This window comes from Mauremys mutica, chromosome 8, assembly GCF_020497125.1.
Source record: "Mauremys mutica isolate MM-2020 ecotype Southern chromosome 8, ASM2049712v1, whole genome shotgun sequence".
In the NCBI taxonomy this organism is placed as follows: domain Eukaryota; kingdom Metazoa; phylum Chordata; order Testudines; family Geoemydidae; genus Mauremys; species Mauremys mutica.
In genome coordinates this window covers 64753413-64773890 of record NC_059079.1, presented here as the reverse complement: position 1 = coordinate 64773890, position 20478 = coordinate 64753413, and the positions used below count along the sequence as shown (strand labels likewise).

At 42.7% G+C, this 20478-nt stretch overlaps 1 protein-coding gene across 12 annotated transcripts in view; it reads right to left on the bottom strand.

Moving 5' to 3' along the window:
• Positions 1-20478, bottom strand: part of PRRC2C (proline rich coiled-coil 2C) — a 133824-nt gene that overhangs the window by 41355 nt on the left and 71991 nt on the right. For 10 of the 12 annotated variants that reach the window (XM_045026659.1, XM_045026667.1, XM_045026662.1 and 7 more), the window contains exons 21-23: positions 14904-15092; positions 11967-12218; positions 166-255 (exon numbers count right to left, since the gene is read on the bottom strand). In XM_045026659.1, coding sequence (XP_044882594.1) covers positions 166-255; positions 11967-12218; positions 14904-15092 — 531 coding nt within the window. The remainder of the gene's footprint in view (positions 1-165; positions 256-11966; positions 12219-14903; positions 15093-20478) is intronic. The other 2 variants (XM_045026666.1, XM_045026669.1) reach the window with 1 other exon arrangement.

Below are 20478 nucleotides of genomic sequence, written 5' to 3'. Positions count from 1 at the left end.
TGTTTTTTTTTTACAGTGGAATTACACAATGAGCAGCTGGTTAACATAATGGAAACCTTATTAATAGCTAACTGAATGTAACATTCTGTGCTTTTAAAAAGGAAGACAAGAGTATAAATACATTTTCCCTGTCCTAAATCAAGAGATTCACTACAATAGACTTACATTAGTCACCAAAGTCTCCTCCATTTTTGTACTGCTAGCAGCCACACTGTTAGGATGAGAAGAAGGTGTAGTGTAGTCTGTCACAGACTCCTGTGAAGAAAAATAAGTCCATTAAAATGAACCCCCTATCTAAACTAGGTTTTCTAGTCTCAGGCTTACTCTTTTCAGACAGTGGTCTGACTATCTTTTACATAGAAGCAGTTCACCAAGCAGTATGATGACAGAATTTCATCACACCTATTAATTTATTTTCTCAGAAGGCATGTCCAGCAATTCTCACTGCTGAGTTACTTTGCACTAGAAGAATGTGTGGAAGATTTCAGCTCTGTGAGAGGCAGCATATCCCAGGAAAGCCTCGCCTTTAATCATGTATGTGGTCCAGATGATAAAAGTTGTATTTAACTTCTAAAAGTTAATGGCTTTTAATATTAGGCACACGGCTATAAAACAGAAGAAAACAGTATAAAATAAGATCAGATGTTTAAGTAAGCAGATGAAAGATAAGGCTCTCCAGATTAAAAAAAAGAATGGAGGGGATGAATATGCACTTTTCTCTAAAGGGCTGAGACTTTTCTTTTTCAAGTGCACATACAAGAAATTTCACTGGTGGCAAGTGGCCAGTAAAAGAAACTGATCTGGAAATGGCAAGATCTTAGCACGTTTTAAAAAGGTAACTAAGAAGTCAACTCAAAGCAAAAAATTAAGAATTTTTACTAGCTCATTACAGGATGGAAAACTCGTTGCATTAGTTCCTGAAGCCATTAAAATTCTTGTATGAGCATTCAAAGCCAACTCGTGGGAATACAAAGACAGGTTTTATGCCCTCTTCCAAACAGCATTTCTGTCTCCAGGATTCCTTTTCTAAAGCTATACTACCACGCTTAGTGCGACTAGATAGAGTTGTAGAATTAGTCCTTGCAAAAGGATGTTGGGTCCTGTCTGGAACCAAAAGGAGGACCAAATTGCCATTTCTAGGTCTGCTAATTACTATGTGAGACTAACTTTTTAAAAACACTTCCTGAGTTCAGAAATATTGGGAAAAAAGTATAAAGATGATCCTTGGCCCAATGCTAGTGGAGAGACAGTCAACTGCTATTGTTCCTGGATCCCTTCTGGAAAGTACCTTTCATGATTATTCCATGGATGATTTCCCCCTTGGATTTTTCTGCACTGGAAAGTGATTTCATGGAATAGATGAGGATGAAAGTTCCAGTCTTCCTTATCCAGGATCATTCTGCTGCACTCACCTGCCCTCCTATTTAGGTTTCCCTGCACTAAGATCCAAGGTTCACTTTTAACTGAACTAGCTGCCGCCAGTGATTGCCAGGATACTGTACGTACATCCCCCTTTGTTCAATAAAGTCATTGTACTCAATCCTCATCATGTGATAACTTCCTGCAGGAATATTTCCAGGGAACAAGCTAGGTATGTTGCTTGATATTGATCTGAAATTCCTGCTCTGTGTTCTCTGTATTGATATTGGCTTCCAATGAGGTCTCTCCATTGAGTTAGTATCTACTGCCACCACTCCCTGCTAGGGCTGGTGAAGAGAAATAACTTGAATAATATGGTTTAGTTCTTGTCCTCCCTGGTTGCCAAAGTACATGGAATACATACTTCTGACCACACTCTTACAAGTATGATCTCAGGATGCAGTGTTCACTGGAGTGGTCACTTGTGGAACCTGATTCGAAGATCCTAACACAGGGGTTCTCAAACTGGGGGTCGGGACCCCTCAGGGGGTCACAAGGTTATTACATGGGGGGGTCATGAGCTGTCAGCCTCCACCACAAACCCTGCTTCGCATCCAGCATTTATAATGGTGTTAAATATATAAAAAAGTGTTTTTAATTTATAACGGGGGGGGGGGGGGGGTCACACTCAGAGGCTTGCTATTTGAAAGGGGTCACCAGTACAAAAGTTTGAGAACTGCTGTTCTAGCAGCCTGAACAGAGTGATGTTCTAGCAGGCATTGTAAAGTTAGATGCTTTACATGTCAAAACCAAAGTAACTTCTAAAAGGTGCAAAGAACCTGCACCAGGCTTCTCATTATCTTCACTCTTACAGGGCTCAACATTGTTTGGGACAAGACTGAAACGAGTTCACTTTCACTTGCAACGTTGCTGTATTTGCCACTTACTAAGTTATAGGTCTTTATGACGATAAGAGGCCTGATTCTTCATATTATGCCAGTGTAGTTACACTGAACTAGTAACAGTGGAGGATCAAGCCCACTGCCTACCTATGAAAACAGGTGTATACCCACTGCATTTCTCAAGGCTGAGTCACTACCAAGATAGACTAACAGACGTTTTGCAGCATGAGCTTTCGTGGGTGAATACCCACTTCTTCAGATGCAAGTGGTGGAAATTTCCTGGGGCAGGTATATATAAGCAAGCAAGAAGCAAGCTAGAGATAACGAGGTTAGATCAATCAGGGTGCCACATGGGGCCACAACCGTGGTACCCCTAACCCACCCAGCAATATCGTCAATCTATCCAACCACACACTCAGCTGTCTAAACTCCTACCTGCCACATGGGGCCACAACCGTGGTACCCCTAACCCACCCAGCAATATCGTCAATCTATCCAACCACACACTCAGCTGTCTAAACTCCTACCTGCCACATGGGGCCACAACCGTGGTACCCCTAACCCACCCAGCAATATCGTCAATCTATCCAACCACACACTCAGCCCAGAAGAACAGTCTGTCCTATCTCGGGGACTCTCTTTCTGCCCTGCCACCCCCACCAATATGATACAGTTCTGCGGTGATCTGGAAGCCTACTTTCGCTGTCTCCGACTCAAAGAATTCTTTCAGGACAACACTGAACAGCGCACGGATACACAGTTACCCTCCCACCAACAGCACAAGAAGAAGAACTCCACATGGACTCCTCCTGAGGGTCGAAATGACAGTCTGGACCTATACATTGAATGCTTCCGCCGACGTGCACAGGCAGAAATTGTGGAAAAACAACATCGCTTGCCTCACAACCTAAGTCGTGCAGAACGCAATGCCATCCACAGCCTCAGAAACCATCCTGACATTATAATCAAAGAGGCTGATAAAGGAGGTGCTGTTGTCATCATGAACAGGTCTGACTACCAAAAGGAGGCCGCCAGACAACTCTCCAATACTAAATTTTACAGGCTACTTCCCTCAGATCCCACTGAGGAATACACTAAGAAACTGCACCATCTACTCAGGACACTCCCTACACTAACACCAGAACTAATCAACATACCCTTAGAGCCCCGACCAGGGTTATTCTATTTACTACCCAAGATCCACAAACCCGGAAATCCTGGACGCCCCATCATCTCGGGCATTGGAACTCTCACTGAAGGACTGTCTGGATATGTAGACTCTCTACTCAGACCCTATGCTACCAGCACTCCCAGCTATCTCCGTGACACCACTGATTTCCTGAGGAAACTACAATGCATTGGTGACCTTCCAGAAAACACCATCCTGGCCACCATGGATGTAGAGGCTCTCTACACAAACATTCCACATACTGATGGAATACAAGCTGTCAGGAACAGTATCCCTGATGATGCCACAGCACACCTGGTTGCTGAGCTCTGTGGCTTTATCCTCACACACAACTATTTCAAATTTGCTGACAATATATATCTCCAGATCAGTGGCACCGCTATGGGCACCCGTATGGCCCCACAATATGCCAATATTTTTATGGCCGACCTGGAACAACGCTTCCTCAGCTCCCGTCCACTCACGCCCCTTCTCTACCTACGCTACATCGATGACATCTTCATCATCTGGACCCATGGGAAGGAGACTCTGGAAAAATTCCACCACGATTTCAACAGCTTCCACCCCTCCATCAACCTCAGCCTGGACCAATCTACACGGGAGGTCCACTTCCTAAACACCACGGTGCAAATAAGTGATGGTCACATCAACACCACCCTATACCGAAAACCTACCGACCGCTATGCCTACCTTCATGCCTCCAGCTTCCATCCCGGACACACCACAAGATCCATTGTCTACAGCCAAGCACTGAGGTACAACCGTATCTGCTCTAACCCCGCAGACAGAGACCAACACCTAGAAAATCTCCACCAAGCATTCTCAAGACTACAGTACCCACACGAGGAAATAAGGAAACAGATCAACAGAGCCAGACGTGTACCCAGAAGCCTCCTACTGGAAGACAAACCCAAGAAAGAAACCAACAGGACTCCACTGGCCATCACATACAGTCCCCAGCTGAAACCCCTACAACGCATCATCAGGGATCTACAACCCATCCTGGACAATGATCCCACACTTTCACAGGCCTTGGGTGGCAGACCAGTTCTCGCCCACAGACAACCTGCCAACCTGAAGCATATTCTCACCAGCAACTGCACACCGCACCATAGTAACTCTAGCTCAGGAACCAATCCATGCAACAAACCTCGATGCCAACTCTGCCCACATATCTACACCAGCAACACCATCACAGGACCAAACCAGATCAGCCACAACATCACCGGTTCATTCACCTGCACTTCCACCAATGTAATATATGCCATCATATGCCAGCAATGCCCCTCTGCTATGTACATCGGCCAAACTGGACAGTCTCTAAGGAAAAGGATAAATGGACACAAATCAGACATTAGGAATAGCAATATACAAAAACCTGTAGGAGAACACTTCAACCTCCCTGGCCACACAATAGCAGATCTTAAGGTGGCCATCCTACAGCAAAAAAACTTTAGGACCAGACTTCAAAGAGAAACTGCTGAGCTCCAGTTCATCTGCAAATTTGACACCATCAGCTCAGGACTAAACAAAGACTGTGAATGGCTTGCCAATTACAGAACCAGTTTCTCCTCCCTTGGTTTTCACACCTCAACTGCTAGAACAGGGCCTCATCCACCCTGATTGATCTAACCTCGTTATCTCTAGCTTGCTTCTTGCTTGCTCTTATATATACCTGCCCCAGGAAATTTCCACCACTTGCATCTGAAGAAGTGGGTATTCACCCACGAAAGCTCATGCTGCAAAACGTCTGTTAGTCTATAAGGTGCCACAGGACTCTTTGCTGCTTCTACAGAACCAGACTAACACCGCTACCCCTCTGATACTTGACTACCAAGATATTGATTAAACCCCCAAGAAGTCATCAGCACAACCAAAGGAAGGATGTCTTGACAAGATGTTCTTGTTTCAGACAGACTTGACAAACTTCATCAGGAACGGTGCGAATCAGAATGCGAAGGTACACAGTCACTAAATCAATGAATATCCAACTACCAGGGAGATGGCAGACAGAACTGACAGTAGATGCTTCACATTTAAACCTCTTCCTTGTGAAGCTGTTGAGGCATTTAAAATCTATGATTTCTATCAACCTACCATTCTTTGAGACTATAAATAAAATTGTACATCTGGTTGAATTTTACAATAAAATATATTTAAATAACCCAACAGAAGTTAAGTGCCTTCAGGAAGTTGGCCTAGAATACCAATCAAGTGTCTTAACTACAAGAAAATCCACAAACTGTCTGTTTAGGCAACACCCCTCTTGTTGGAAGAATTTTTTTACTGAACTAAAAATTAAAGGTTGCTAGAAACGCAAGGTGGGTGAGGTAAAATATTTTATTAGACCAATTTGTGTTGGTGAAAAAGACAAGCTTTCAAGCTACACAGAGCTCTTCAGGTCTGTGAAAGGTACTCAGTGTTATAGATAAATACAAAGTGGAACAGATGGTTTAGCATAAGTAGCTAACGTATTGTAAAAGACAATTTAAGGTGAAGTGGCCAGTTAACACCTCAGCAGTCAGGACAAAAAGTGGAAGTTATGGGGCTGGAATGAGCCATAAATCCAGTGTCTTTATTAAAACCATGATTTTGAATGTCTAGCAAAGTTATGAATTTAAGCTTCCATGGTTGTCTTTTGAAGGTGTTATGCAGGCTCCCTTTGAGGAAGAAGACAGAGATGGAGTGATAGCTGGAGCCGGAATAGGAAATAACAGTGGCTGTGAAACTGACAAGAATGTCAATTTCACTGCTGGTAGGCTCCAGGTCCTGGAGATGGGAGCCTAGCAGTGCTAAGAATCCTGGTTGCAGATGCGGCTCTAAGGGCTGCTGCTGCAGTGTGGAGACCCTGGCAGCTCCCAGAATCCTGGCTCCAGTTGGGCACTCGCAGACTGGCTACTGTGTTGCAGGGAACCTGCCAGCCTACAGTCCAGCTGTGAGCCCTGCACTGGGCTGACAGTTTGGGTTGTCAGCCTCAGGTCAAGGGGGCTCCAGCTGTGAGCCCCGTGTGGGACTGTCAGCCCAGGATGGTGGGGCTCCAGCTGTCAGTGCCCCACAATGCCCCACTTCAGTCAGTGGAAGCCCTCCAGGTGAGGACATGCACAAATGACAGAAGTAGCACAGGTCTTGGCTACACTTGCAAATTAGAGCGCATTAAAGCAGCCCCAGGCACCCTAACTCACGACCCATCCACACTGGGAAGGCACTTAGAGCGCCTGGACTCTGCAGCTGGAGTGCTCCTGGTAATCCACCTCCACGAGAAGCATAATGCTTGCGGTGCTTCAGCTGAAATGCCCCAGTATCAGTGTTGCATTACTGCGCTTTGATCGGCCTCTGGAAACATCCCATAATTCTCCGAAGTCAAGTGGCCACATTGCGTATATGCCCTTGCAAAGCTCCATTTCTGACTGCTGGCATGCTTATCTGCTCTGGGACAAAGCAACCATTAGTGTGGAATGTTGCTGCTGTGAGTGTGTGTGAGAGAGAGGCAGCGGGGAGGAGGGTCTGCTGTTGTCTGAACTTACAAGACAGCATGGTGACATGCTCTCAGCTCCCCAAAAACCCACTCTCCCCCCCCACATATACATAACACTCCCTGTCACACTCCACCCCACCCCTCCCCATTTGAAAAGCAGGTTGCAGCCACTTGCATGCTGGGATAGCTACCACAATGCACTGCTCTCTATTGCATTGCAAGAGCTGCTAATGTGGCCACGCCAGTGCACATGAATCTTACAGTGTGGACACACCGCAGCACTTTTCCTACTGTGCTCTCCGAGGGCTGGTTTAACTCATAGCGCTCTACATCTGCAAGTGTAGCCATGCCCATAGTGTGGATGTGAAACACCGCTTTAGTTACTGCAGATGGCTGTACCTCGACTTAAGTCAATTTAATTTTGTAGTGCAGCCAAGCCCTAACCCACTAACTCCACTTTTTGTCCTGCAGAGGTGTTAACTGGCCACTTCACCTTAAATGGTCTCTTATGTGTTAACTATTTACACTAAATCTGTTCCACCTTTTATTTAGTTATGATTAAGGCTACATTTATGTCACAGAACCCTTCCAGAGAACTCCCTGACATTCTATGCTTCATCCCCAGGGGTTGTGGGTCTCTGGAACTGGCAGCCAGTGGGGCCCTGGCAGGGTTCCAGTGACAGGCGACAGCAGCGACAAGCGGCCCCGTGCAAGGTTCCAGCCACGGGTGACAAGACTCCTGAGGGGGCCCTCCTCAGGGTTCCAGCAATGGGTGACAGCCTCGCGGAGGAGAATGCCTTGGGCAAGCGGCTGGGGGTGTCCCATTTTCTCTTTGGGATACATCGTCACCTTGCAGCTTCCAGCTGCCAAGAGCAGAGGGGGAACCCCACAGCTCCCAGCTACTACAGTGGCAGCGGCGGAAACCATGGAGCCGCAGCAGCAAGAGTAACAGACAGGTCATGGCTTCTATGAATTTTTGTTTATTGCCCGTGACTTTTACTAAAAATAACCATGACAAAATCTTAGCCTTAGCTACGATGACACAGGAGTACCTTCTCCAGATCCGAAGAAGCTGTAGCTCAAAAACCTGTGTCTTTCACCAACAAAAGTTGGTCCAATAAAATATATTACCTCACCCACTTTGGCTCTCTAATATCCTGGGACCAACACGGCTACAACACTAAAAGCAAAGTTTAAAGGTTGTCTTTTTGAGACTAAAAAAATACTTCCTCTTCGCTCTACATGATTGTCTTAGCCTTTTGTAGTTCAAGGATGTTATTTATCTTTATTAATGTCATACTGAAGAAACCAATAAAATAATTTCCATTTATCTAAATAAAATTCCAAAGCAATATCACAAGAAAAAATTAGAAGTATATGTGTAAGCCTTCTTTTAACTTGTATGGGCAACCAGAGGCTGAAACAGAGGGGACAACTTTCCCAGCTACCCTAAATTGCCAAAAAGAAGGAGAATGTTGTACAAAGCTGAGATTAGTCTAGAAGCCAAGAGACAGAGAGAGGAGCTGGCACTGAGAAGAGAACTTGCTGTGAAGGAAAAGGCTGGTTTAAAGCTAAATTATGTATTATCTGAAAAGAAGTTTGATTTGTTTCTGGCTTGAGATGAGTGTCCAAGCCAAGGAGGTTGTTAAATGCTCATCCATTTTAGACTGCAAATTAAGCAATTTCCCAGTCCCACTGGGACATTTTAACTTCTTTTAAAGAGCCAACTTCCATTAACTACAAGTCAGTACCAGGTAGATTCTATTACTTTCAAAACTGGTAGGACCGATTTTGTTGACTGTACCTATGAATTGCACGATATGGTATACATATCATTTTAAGTAATTTCTGGGGGAGGTGGAGAGGCCAGTGTGGTTTATTTGTTTAGATTTAGAAGAAAGCAAGAGGTGTCTCACTATAGAAATATAAAACTGTTGAAACAAATGAGATGCAGCAGCAACTCCAAAAAGCATGTCTCTCTCTTCTCATATTATATGGATTATCATCATGCTGACATTCTATATTTATAAGGTAAAGAGCATGACTAAACAACATGGGTGCTCTCATTATGGAGCTTTTTTGAATAGGTGAAGTACTCTGCTCTGGTTCTGGAGTAGCAGACAAGGTATCCTTGACTGCTGCAACCTGACAGAAATGGAAAACTCACCAGCCTCTTATGTGAGCAGTAGACTTTAAACACAAAAAAACCCCTGCTCACTGTGTTTAGCTTAAAAACTTTAAAATCACTTGTTAGAAAATTATTTACTTTTAATGCTATCTAAAATTAATACAACATAATAAAGGAAAAATTTCCCCCTATTTTTAATTTGGTTTTACTTTGTGCATTTTAGAGAACTGTATAGCCATCACCTGTTTTTCCTTGTACAGTCAGTTTCACTTTGGCTGGTCCTACCCAAGGAAAAACAGGAGAAAAACATTTTAAAGACACAAAAATGTGGCTGGAAAACAAAAGCTGGCAGAGGAACTTAGGGACAGGCATGAGACCAAAACTACTTTAAAAACTAGATTTGAAGTTGATGGCGCCACTACCTCAAAGGTGGTCTGCAGAGATTTGTGTTTTGCTTTGGTAATGTTTAAAAAAAGCTTGAAAGTTTCTCTTCTAAATATAGTTTTCCTGCTTGGTTTTATATGCAAAATTTAAGATTTGTCTACCTGTTTTTTATGGAGGACTCTATGGAGAACATGATTATGACATCACAATAATGAGTGAAATTTGAACAACTGAGAGGGCAAGGAATATTTAGGTAAATTGTTGAAAACACTGTTTTGTTAACACCTATTTAACTCAAACAGCTCGGAGAAAAGATCTGTGAGAACATTTCAGCTAAGGGCTGGGATAGCTCGCATTTCAGCACTCTGGTCCTTTAAGCTTTCCTGCAGACACCAGACTTGATACTCCTGATAGCTTCACCTTACGTTTAAAAAAAACAAACTTAAAACAAACCCACCCTTTCAGGCCTTCTTTATACTTAATAAAGGAGCCAAAATATCACAAAAGCCAATTTCTCCCTTTGTGGGTTGCCTGTAACTTCTTGGGATTAGGGAGAGGACAAGAGGATGCCAATGTACGCTGCTAGTGCTACTATCCAGGGCCTTGCTTTTGGATAGTGAGCTGAGGCACCTTTCCCATTCTGAATGCTTCCTGGGAAGAGTCAGGCAAAGATGATTATGTTCTCCTTACTCTGATAGGCCTCAATGAGATGATCTGGTCCTAGAACACGGGGTTACAAAAAAACCCATTGGGTTCTGACAATAAAGGAACTAGGCCCAAGCCAGGACGTACAAGTAAGATGCAGTCATGGTCTCCCCTGCCAGTCACCAATAATACCACTTCAGGCCCTCAGAAGTTACACTTCTCATCTTACCAGTTTTTGGTGGGCTCAAGCCATTTAAGTCTGCTGGTTCAGGGAAGCCAATACACAGATACAGACAAGATTAAAAACTGCAGCACTGACAATTTACTCAAACTCTTCAACACATCTTAAAACAAAAACTTTACGCTGCTAGCAACAGGAAAAACATTCAAAATTTATTAGGCTAGAACAGAGATTTCAGAGACAACCTCTTCTCCATGGCAGAGGTTATGTACCATCCCTCATGTCTCTCAAGGGTGAACCTTTCCAAGGATGTGCAGCCTCCAGTAACTGCTCTGCAGATTGCTTCCAGTTCACTGGGGAGCATGTGGCAACTCAGCTTGAAGGATCACAGATATGCTTTCAGCTTTTTTTAAGTTGTTTCGGCTAACTTACAACTATTTAAACAACATTCTTGGAGTCAATAGTATCTCAGATTCCTCAACATATCAAGTACAATGTCAATGCTAGCAATAGAGCAATACTTCCTGCTCAAGACTATCTGCAGGCAACTGAGACAGAACATTACAAACTGGAAGTTCTGAGTCATTAAATTGTCTTGCCAGTGGGTGGTATGTGTCCACCTGCTACTGAAACAACCACTCTATTTAAAATGTCCACTTCTCCACCTACAGTTGATGGGTAAGGAGCTCAATTTCTGCAGTCACATTCTCAATCTCTGTGCTCAGTCTTGCACTGGCTGTGTGCTGGACTAGTCCTTTGGTGTAAATTCAAGTAATTTGTAGGCCGCTTTAAAGTTATACTGGATTCAACAGACCCAAGAGGAGCTATCACAACAGCAGAGGATCACTGGGAAACCTTAGTTATTCCTCCTCCCCCCATTTTGTGCTGTCAGTACAGCACAGCTAAGGATCAGGGCTGAAAGCAAGCAAAGTGTTATTACAAAAGGTCTACATAAAATCAGAGAGCAATCTGCAGAGAACGTACAGTGACGCTTAAGCATCTTCACCACATTCCACAGAGGGAATTAGGTAAAATTTTCAAAAGCACTGAAGTTTCATTGAAACTCAATAGGATTTGGACATCTAAATTCTTTACGTGCTTTTGAAAATGTTTCCATCCTAAAGCTTATCTTGAAGCTTGATGCATGCTGTTTCCTTTGCTGAGGTACGCAAACTTGCAAATTGAGTCTCCCTCCAACATTTTGCTACAGCTCTCTGATAATGGTTGACCACATCGCTCTCGCGCAACTTGGATAAACTTCAAATCAGGCACTGAGTATAAGGCTTCTGCCTACTCTAACCTCTTTGGTGCTATTTCCCACAGACCAGAACCTAGGGCTCCGGGCACAGACTTCTTTTCTATAGCTTAGTGAGCACTTGTAATCACTGGAGAGGTGGTGTAACAGTTTAGAACACTTCAACCCGAGTCACATACAGGGCACATAATCCACAGCAGTGCTTCATTTTAAATATTACTTCCTGAGAACAACTACAGGCAAACGGTCTAACTTTTCAACTCCAGTGTTTTGTAAGTTCTTCTATGTAATATCTGAATGATTTCATCAGCAGGCAACTAAATGTCATAGCTGAATTCAGACACTAAATGACCAATGGGCCATGGGTAATGGGTTACAGTTAATCAAATATCTCTTTTACACACACTGTTCAGTAATGTTCAAGAAGTATGCCACTTTTTTGTCTTACCTTTGTATTTGTTCCAAACTCTGGAGAAGAGACAGAGATCATTGTTCCTATTTCAGTACTCAGTTCATTTGCAGCTTTGGTTTCTTTTGTCAAAACAGGGTCTGGACTTCTGACAGCGCTGGGACTGGGCTTCTCCGGTCCCTCGGGCTCTCCCTGCTGGGCATCCTTCACCTTTCTGTTCTTTAGCGAACGCTCTTTCCCAATAGGACCAGGTTTATATTCTTTGTTTTCTACTGGACTCAAGTCTGGAAGCTAAATTAGTGTTTTAACTTGTCAGTGTTTTTTTTTTTTTTATAAAAACAAGGAAGTTATAACATAAAATCTTTATATGCTCAAGAGAGTAAGAGTCAAAACATTTTGTTGACATCTACCAAGACTCAAAAGTCTGCGACTGTTCCTTGAGGGTGTAAACAGTAGGTTTGGGGTATTTTGTTTTTGCTTTTTTTTTAAATTAAAGAAAAGGTAGTTTAGTTAGAGATGTTAATCTGGCACCAGATGAGTACCTGAAACATGTCAACTGAAAGGACTAATTATGAGCAGGAAGCCAAAGATCTAGGCTGAAGAGCTGCTATGAGTGCTATATTAAATGGCATGGGATTAAATAGTCAGTCTAAAGATTAAAAGTGACCTGCAAAGAAGAAAAAATTGCACTAGTGAACTTTAAAATATATTGTCTAAAGAGAGCTCAACTTTTTTTTTTTCTAGCAATGTTTAACAGACTTTTTTAGCCTTACTAATATCATGAATATCAAGTCTTCTGTTTTTGCTGGAGCCCTAGAAAAATGGGCGGAGGGTTCTCAGCCCTCAGCTGAAGAGACACGGGGGTATGGATATTTGTCGGCGCTTTCCTCCACAGTGTTTGCACTAAAAAGCTTTTAAACACAAACACAAATTTGCAAGTGTTTCCCTGTCTTCTTTTGCAGGAGTGGTGGCTGCGATGGTATACGGCTATATTATCAATGGTTTTAAATGTAAATTTGATTTCTGTATAACTGTGTTATACAGGGAGAGCGTTGGTCTGTGGCCACAAAGGAAGAATAAGTTTAATACCATGCTATGACACTCAGAAGCCACTCCCTTCTTAATAGATGGTGACACCAGCAGAGAGTGGGCTGCATGAGGCAGTTCAGTGGCTACTACTGTGGGGCAGCAGGAGCAGTATAATGTCTCTTTAAAGCTAGTGGACTAGGGTAGGCAGGGCAGCCCTCAAAATCCTACTGCATTAATGGAGGCTAAGGGTGGGAAGGGTAGAGACTGGTAGTTTCTCCCTCACCACAAGTACTTCATGGCAAGGAATGAGGAGGTTAATTTCTCCAGAGACAGGTAAAGGAGATCCTTCTTTACATGTCTGCCTGCGGGGAGGCCCCTAAATGGAGACAAAGACAACTCCTACCCAAAGCATTTGCACCTGTAGGGCTCAAAAGTTGTTGAGAAAGGAGGGGGAAAAACGTGCTGGCTACAGTGGCCACTTATGTCCCTCACTCCAGCAGCAGATGGTTCTGCCTCACCCTTCCTCTCCTCTCCTCTCTCATCCCATCCCCGAGCACAGTACATTGCAGTATAGTTAAAGCAGTACAACCTTCTAGTTCAGAGAAGTCTTAAACGTTTGAGCCTCAACTATAAAATGTGGGTTTAGTTTTACTGAAAATCTCTTCCCCCAATCAATAGCTTACTTCATTCTCTTGTCTTATGAGGTTATAGTCCTACCAGCAAAAACAAAGTAGATAAGACCTGATATTTGTAATGTAGAAACAAGCAGAAAAAAAGACAGTCTACCTATATAATCTGTATACTTTATAAGGTAACAAAATGGCATTTTTTACCTTTGCAGATCACCTTTACATAAATCCAATATAAGTGATTTGAGACACACATACAATATACACACTTTATTAATGCAAGACTGAGTTCAGTTATATTTTATAAGGTTGTTGATTACCAATGTATTTTCAAGTCAATTACATGAACCTTTAATTTGAGTCGTCCTCTGCTGTTACTAACTTTAATTATGCAAATATCACTGGATTACAGGCTACCTGGTCAGTGCAACAGTTATCAAAACCATGCTGGCTCTTTAACGAGTAGATGCACTCTAATGACCTTCAATATTCTTAGTTATGATGGGGTAAGTAACCAATTTGTCCTCAGAAAAAAAACTAAGGGGTTCTCAGTAGACAAATGTACTGGGACCACTGCTGGGACTTAGGCAACAGGAAGAGGACCTAGGAACTCAGGGCTAGGATCAGTACCTTAACTACCAACTTATTCCAAAAAGCTGGAGAGGGTTACCTTACTGTGAGAAGCTGGTGTTCTTCCCCAACTTTTCCTGTCCCCCTATTTCCTACAAGGCTGTGTATTTGATGGTGAGGAAGAGAGGTCAAGACCAATTTGGTTAGCAGACAATCCAGTCTGTCCTATACCGCAGGAGTTTTCTCCTCCATCCCCTCTAAACTGCTAAATATTCCTGCGGGGATGAGCACTTTGGCATACAACAAGCAAAGGAGGATCAGTTAGGGGCTCTAAACATGACAGTATAAATAATATAATGTATATACACAGTTTTTAAAGGAAAACCAAGATTGGCCATTTATTGATATATTAATTGTTATGGAAAAGTGACTTTAGAGACATCATCCCCACTTTAAAAAAGTAGGTTTGGATGTTCTGAAGGAGGCTTAGATTGCCCAGACAGCATATATTTGCACTTTAATCTTTTTTACATGGCTGATTTGGTAACTGTGTAAGCTGATACACAGCATTTTCTCTGACTAACACACAGTGGGAAAGGAGGTCTGTTTTATTTGGATTGTACCTGTAACAGTTCCTTTAATTTCTTTCAAGCCCCAGTTTTGGTATTTTTCCTTTTGACTGGACTTCTCTGCCACCAGGAGCCCACTATAAAGACTTCTACTGTTAACTAAAGATCTTCTCCCTTACCTTTTGTGCTTTGATGGGTCCTGCCCGAGGCTGCTTCTGTCTTTGCTCTTTTGGTTCAGGTATTTTGTCAGTGGGCTTCTCTGAAAGCACAGGGCCAACTTCACTGTCACTACCACTAGAAGCTGGGGCTCCAAATTGAATCGTTTCTATTCCAAGCTCGACTCCACTTTCCTGTCCAGACTTTGTTCCCTAGTTAAAGTAACAACATACATTAAAACTTCCAACAAATTCTCAACCAGAATGTTGCCTTAAAATAGGTTTTTACTTTGATTTTAATGTAGTTACATACTTAAGCATACAAAAGTCAGAAAATGGAAGATAAGCACATGAAAGGCTGGTTAAAATTTGATGCAACCCACATGGTCCTTATTTTTAAAAACATTTTTAGTTATTACTTGAGAATGTAATACCAGGGCCAAATGTAAAAATAGCAGGTTGAAGCTGGTTTTGAGGCAATATCTAGGTTTCTTCTAAGAAATATTTGTTCAGCTACTTGAATTTAATACAAAACAAGCATACACCCTTTTGTTAAAATTTTAATTCTCTTAGTATGTTGCTGGCAATAGGGAAAGTTGTAATGACAAACATTTTAGAGAAATTACATTTTTTTTCAATTTTCAAATACCTGTCTTGTTGCAAAATGTGTTTTTAACTTTACTTCTTTTAATTACACAATTAACTAATTTAGTATATTAGTTTCTGTTTAAGAAGCTTTACAGATCACCTATGATGTACAGAAAGTAATCACCCTTCATGAATGCATGCGTCACAGCAGAAAAGTTTTTATGGTACAGAATACCAGTGAGAGAGCTGTGCAAGCTTTTCCTGAAGCGGCTCTATTAAAAGGCATGCGTCTGACAAAGAGGGTATTCACCACAAAAACTTATGCTCCAATACATCTGTTATCCTATAAGGTGCCACAGGCAGGAGCAGCGCCAGGGTTTCTGGCGCCCTAGGCAGAATTCGGGGGGCGGCATTTTGTGCGTTCCCCATGGGGCGCGCAGGAGCTTCCGGTTCCGCTCCCATTGCGCTGCCGAAGAAGGACCCTCCGCCGAAATGCCGCAGGTGACAGCGGCAGTCATTGAGCTGCTCAATTGCCTGCCGCTGTTTTCCGCGGCACGTTGGCAGAAGGTCCTTCTTCGGCGGCCCGATGGGAGTGGAACCGGAAGCTCCTGTGCACCCCGTGGGGAACGCACAAAATGCTGCCCCCCGAATCCTGGCGCCCTAGGCGACTGCCTAGGGTCATCTAATGGAAGTGCCGGCCTTGGCCACAGGACTCTTTGTTGCTTTCTATTAAAAGGGATACTGTTGGTTTTAAAAAGTCTGATCTATGCATATTTTTGCCAACCACCTAAGATTACTGGAAAAGATTTGATTAAATAAACTGAAGAGCTTCTTGCATTCAAAAGTATCTTGTGTGTATATTCACTTTCTGCTTTTTCTGAGTGTCTCTCAGTCAACAGGAGAAAGAAAAAACATTTAAAAATAGGAGAATGTGGTTGAAAACCCATTAAAATTGGATGGAGAAGAGGGGGCATGTACTGCACCTGAAACTACTTTCAACTGTTTTGAAGTTGACTGTGTCTCTTTAAAATCAAGTTAATAGTTAATACTTAATACAAAGGAAGTCAGCAAAAAGATTTAGAGAAGAGTTGTCTCATCTGCTGGTGCTGTTAAGGTCAGTCTAATTGCAGACTTACTGTTTTATATTGTGACAGTTATCTTGGACAAGCATCTAGAGAAGTACAGGAAAGGTAGATCTGCAATTATCAGGAAGCATATCTATTGTCCCTTTTTTGGGAATACAAAAATATGGCTTATGACAATTTGTATATCATCTTGCTGACTATGAGCCACAGACAAGTATGTATAGAGCAGCTAAACTATTTTTAAGTGTTTTAACTCAAATTAAGCTTATATTTAATTTTTTTTCTGAAAAATCACAGCTATATTTCTCCAATTAGAATCACAGAATATCAGGGTTGGAAGGGAGCTCAGGAGGTCATCTAGTCCAACCCCCTGCTCAAAGCAGGACCAATTCCCAACTAAATCATCCCAGCCAGGGCTTTGTCAAGCCTGACCTTAAAAACCTCTAAGGAAGGAGATTCCACCACCTCCCTAGGTAACCCATTCCAGTGCTTCACCACTCTGAGTGAAAAAGTTTCTCCTAATATCCAACCTAACCTCTCCCACTGCAACTTGAGACCATTACTCCTTGTTCTGTCATCAAGTACCACTGAGAACAGTCTAGATCCATCCTCTTTGGAACCCCCTTGCAGGTAGTTGAAAGCAGCTATCAAATCCCCCCTCATTCTTCTCTTCTGCAGACTAAACAATCCCAGTTCCCTCAGCCTCTCCTCATAAGTAATGTGCTCCCTAATCATTTTTGTTGCCCTCCGCTGTACTCTTTCCAATTTTTCCACATCCTTCTTGTTGTGTGGGGCCCAAAACTGGACACAGTACTCCAGATGAGGCCTCACCAATGTCAAATAGAGGGGAATGATCACATCCCTCGATCTGCTGGCAATGCCCCTACTTATACAGCCCAAAATGCCATTAGCCTTCTTGGCAACAAGGGAACACTGTTGACTCATATCCAGCTTCTCGTCCACTGTAACCCTAGGTCCTTTTCTGCAGAACTGCTTCCTAGCCATTCGGTCCCTAGTCTGTAACAGTGAATGGGATTCTTCCGTCCTAAGTGCAGGACTCTGCACTTGTCCTTGTTGAACCTCATCAGGTTTCTTTTGGCCCAGTCCTCTAATTTGTCTAGGTCCCTCTGTATCCTGTGTTTTGTATCCAATTGCTAAGTTACAACTGGTAAATCTGAGGCTGTTTAACAGATTCTAGTCAAGTTAACTACATTAGTTTGAGAGCTGAATCTTAAAGCATTTGCTAAACTAGTACTCCATAATCAAACTAACAAGTTAGCTGCTACAAGTTTATTGGTTTAAGTTTTATAATTCTAAACTATGAAGTTCACAAGTTTTTCTAATTACTAACACCGTCTCAATAAGAATTTTTGCTGTAACTGCTCTCAGTAAGAAATTAGATAATGCCCTGGTCAACACTGGGGGTGGGGGGGATCGATCTAAGTTACACGACTTCAGCTATGTGAATAACGTAGTTAAAGTTGACGTACTTAGATCGACTTACCATGGTGTCTTCACCACGGTGAGTCGACTGCTGCTCCCCTCCGTCGACTCTGCCTGCACCTCTCGCGGTGCTGGAGTACAGGAGTCGACAGGAGAGCACTCGGGGGTTGATTTATCGTGTCTAGACTAGACGCGATACATCAACCCCGGCTGGATCGATTCCTGCCTGCCGATCCTGCGGGTAGTGTAGACACACCCAATGTCAGTGAAAAAGAATGCTATGCCATTGTGTATGCCCTGGAAAAGCTACGCCCATACGTTTGGGGACGGTGTTTCCAGCTACAAACCGACCATGCTGCGCTAAAGTGGCTTCATACTGCCAAGGAAAACAACAAAAAACTTCTTCGATGGAGTTCAGCTCTCCAAGATTTTGATTTCAAAATTCAACACATTTCAGGAGCTTCTAACAAAGTAGCTAATGCACTCTCCCGTAAAAGTTTCCCACAATCAACTGGTTAAAAATTGTCCCTGAAATGTAAAAAATCTTGTAGTTTTATATAATTAGTAGTATATGTAAAGGTGCATGTGTTTTATTCATCTGTTTATTCTAAAGTTCTAGGAAGAAATCACCGCCAGTGTGGTTCCACACTGTCTGAGATTTGGGGGGGGCGTGTCATAAACAGACATTAACCCTTAACTATCTCTTTTACCTGTAAAGGGTTAAGAAGCTCAGTAAACCTGGCTGACACCTGACCAGAGGACCAATAAGGGGACAAGATACTTTCAAATCTTGGTGGAGGGAAGTCTTTTGTTTGTGCTCTTTATTTGGGGGTTGTTCGCTCTTGGGACTAAGAGGGACCAGACATCAATCCAGGCTCTCCAAATCTTTCTGAATCAGTCTCTCATGTTTCAAACTTGTAAGTAATAGCCAGGCAAGGCGTGTTAGTCTTATTTTTGTTTTCTCAACTTGAAAATGTTCCTTTTTGCTGAGAGGATTTTACCTCTGTTTGCTGTAACTTTGAACCTAAGGCTAGAGGGGGGTTCCTCTGGGCTATATGAATCTGATTACCCTGTAAAGTATTTTCCATCCTGATTTTACAGAGATAATTTTTACCTTTCTTTCTTTAATTAAAAGCTTTCTTTTTAAGAACCGGATTGATTTTTTCCTTGTGTTAAGATCCAAGGGGATTGGATCTGGACTCACCCGGAATTGGTGGGGGAAGGGAGGGGGGATGGTTAAATTCTCCTTGTGTTAAGATCCAAGGGGTTGGATCGGTGTTCACCAGGAACTTGGTGAAAAAGCCTCTCAAGGCTGCCCAGGGAGGGGAAGGTTTTGGGGGGACAGAAAGTGATCCAGACACTGAAATTTCTGGATCGTGGCAGTTACCTGATCTAAGCTAGTAATTAAGCTTAAAAGTGTCCATGCAGGTCCCCACATCTGTACCCAAAAGTTCAGAGTGGGGGAGGAACCTTGACACACCCAATGTCAGTAGCTGCACTATCTATATTATTCAGTAATTACATCTAGCTAAAGAAAAATAATGCAGTTTGAAAACACTGGGTAATTGTGACACAATCCCCTTGGCAAAGGATCCCCTGGTTCTTTGCAAACAACTCTTCTTAGACCTGACAACATTGCTTACAAGGTATTTGTCCATAAAGGGTAACGTATCAGGCCTCTGTTGAAAGCTTGCAACTTACTGATGTTCATAATCATGGCATGGTATGTGTACTGATAATATCGGAGGAATAATGTAACTATACTGAAATTTATGCCCTTATGGTCTTAAGGTTAAAAGGAGTCACCTTGGAGTAATGTTACTTGGCAACGGCTTATTCATGCAGGATTGGATTACCACTCCTCCAAACTTAGTCAGTGATGTAATGCAAGGCTCAATGATCTAATATTGCCCCATCATAGAACAGTCAATAGAAAACCATCACAGGCAACTGCAAACAATCAAAACCACTTGGAGGTGAAAAAGCAACATTATAACAGACCGTGGATTGCCCTGCCTATGAATAAAGACAAAAGACTGTTTCAGCATAAGAGTGGGGAGAGGCATTCTGGATCCATTCACTGAGAAGACATCTTGTAGAATGGGGATATTTTTCATGCAAGATTGGCTCTTGGAAGTCAGCCAGCTCTACAACAGATGGAACTTTGAGAGAGAGGGGAACCTATTTTATTAAATAGGAAAGTGTAGGTCCCAGTTCTTGTTTTATGATTTTTTTGTATTGTAACCATGTGTTTCCACCACTGACTTATTTCTAGTGGAATCGCTTTTGTTTCATTGTAAGTGTTCTGTACAGTGCTCTCTGCAGTGATTTAAGTAAAACTGGTAACTGGAGTACAGAGGATTTCTGTGGGTAACTGCTTTCAGGGTCTGGATATCACATGGGAGCACTTCAAGGGAACTTGGAGACAAGGGTGTACCTGCTGTTAATCTGCAAGGAAAGGACAGGGCTGGCATAGCCCAGAG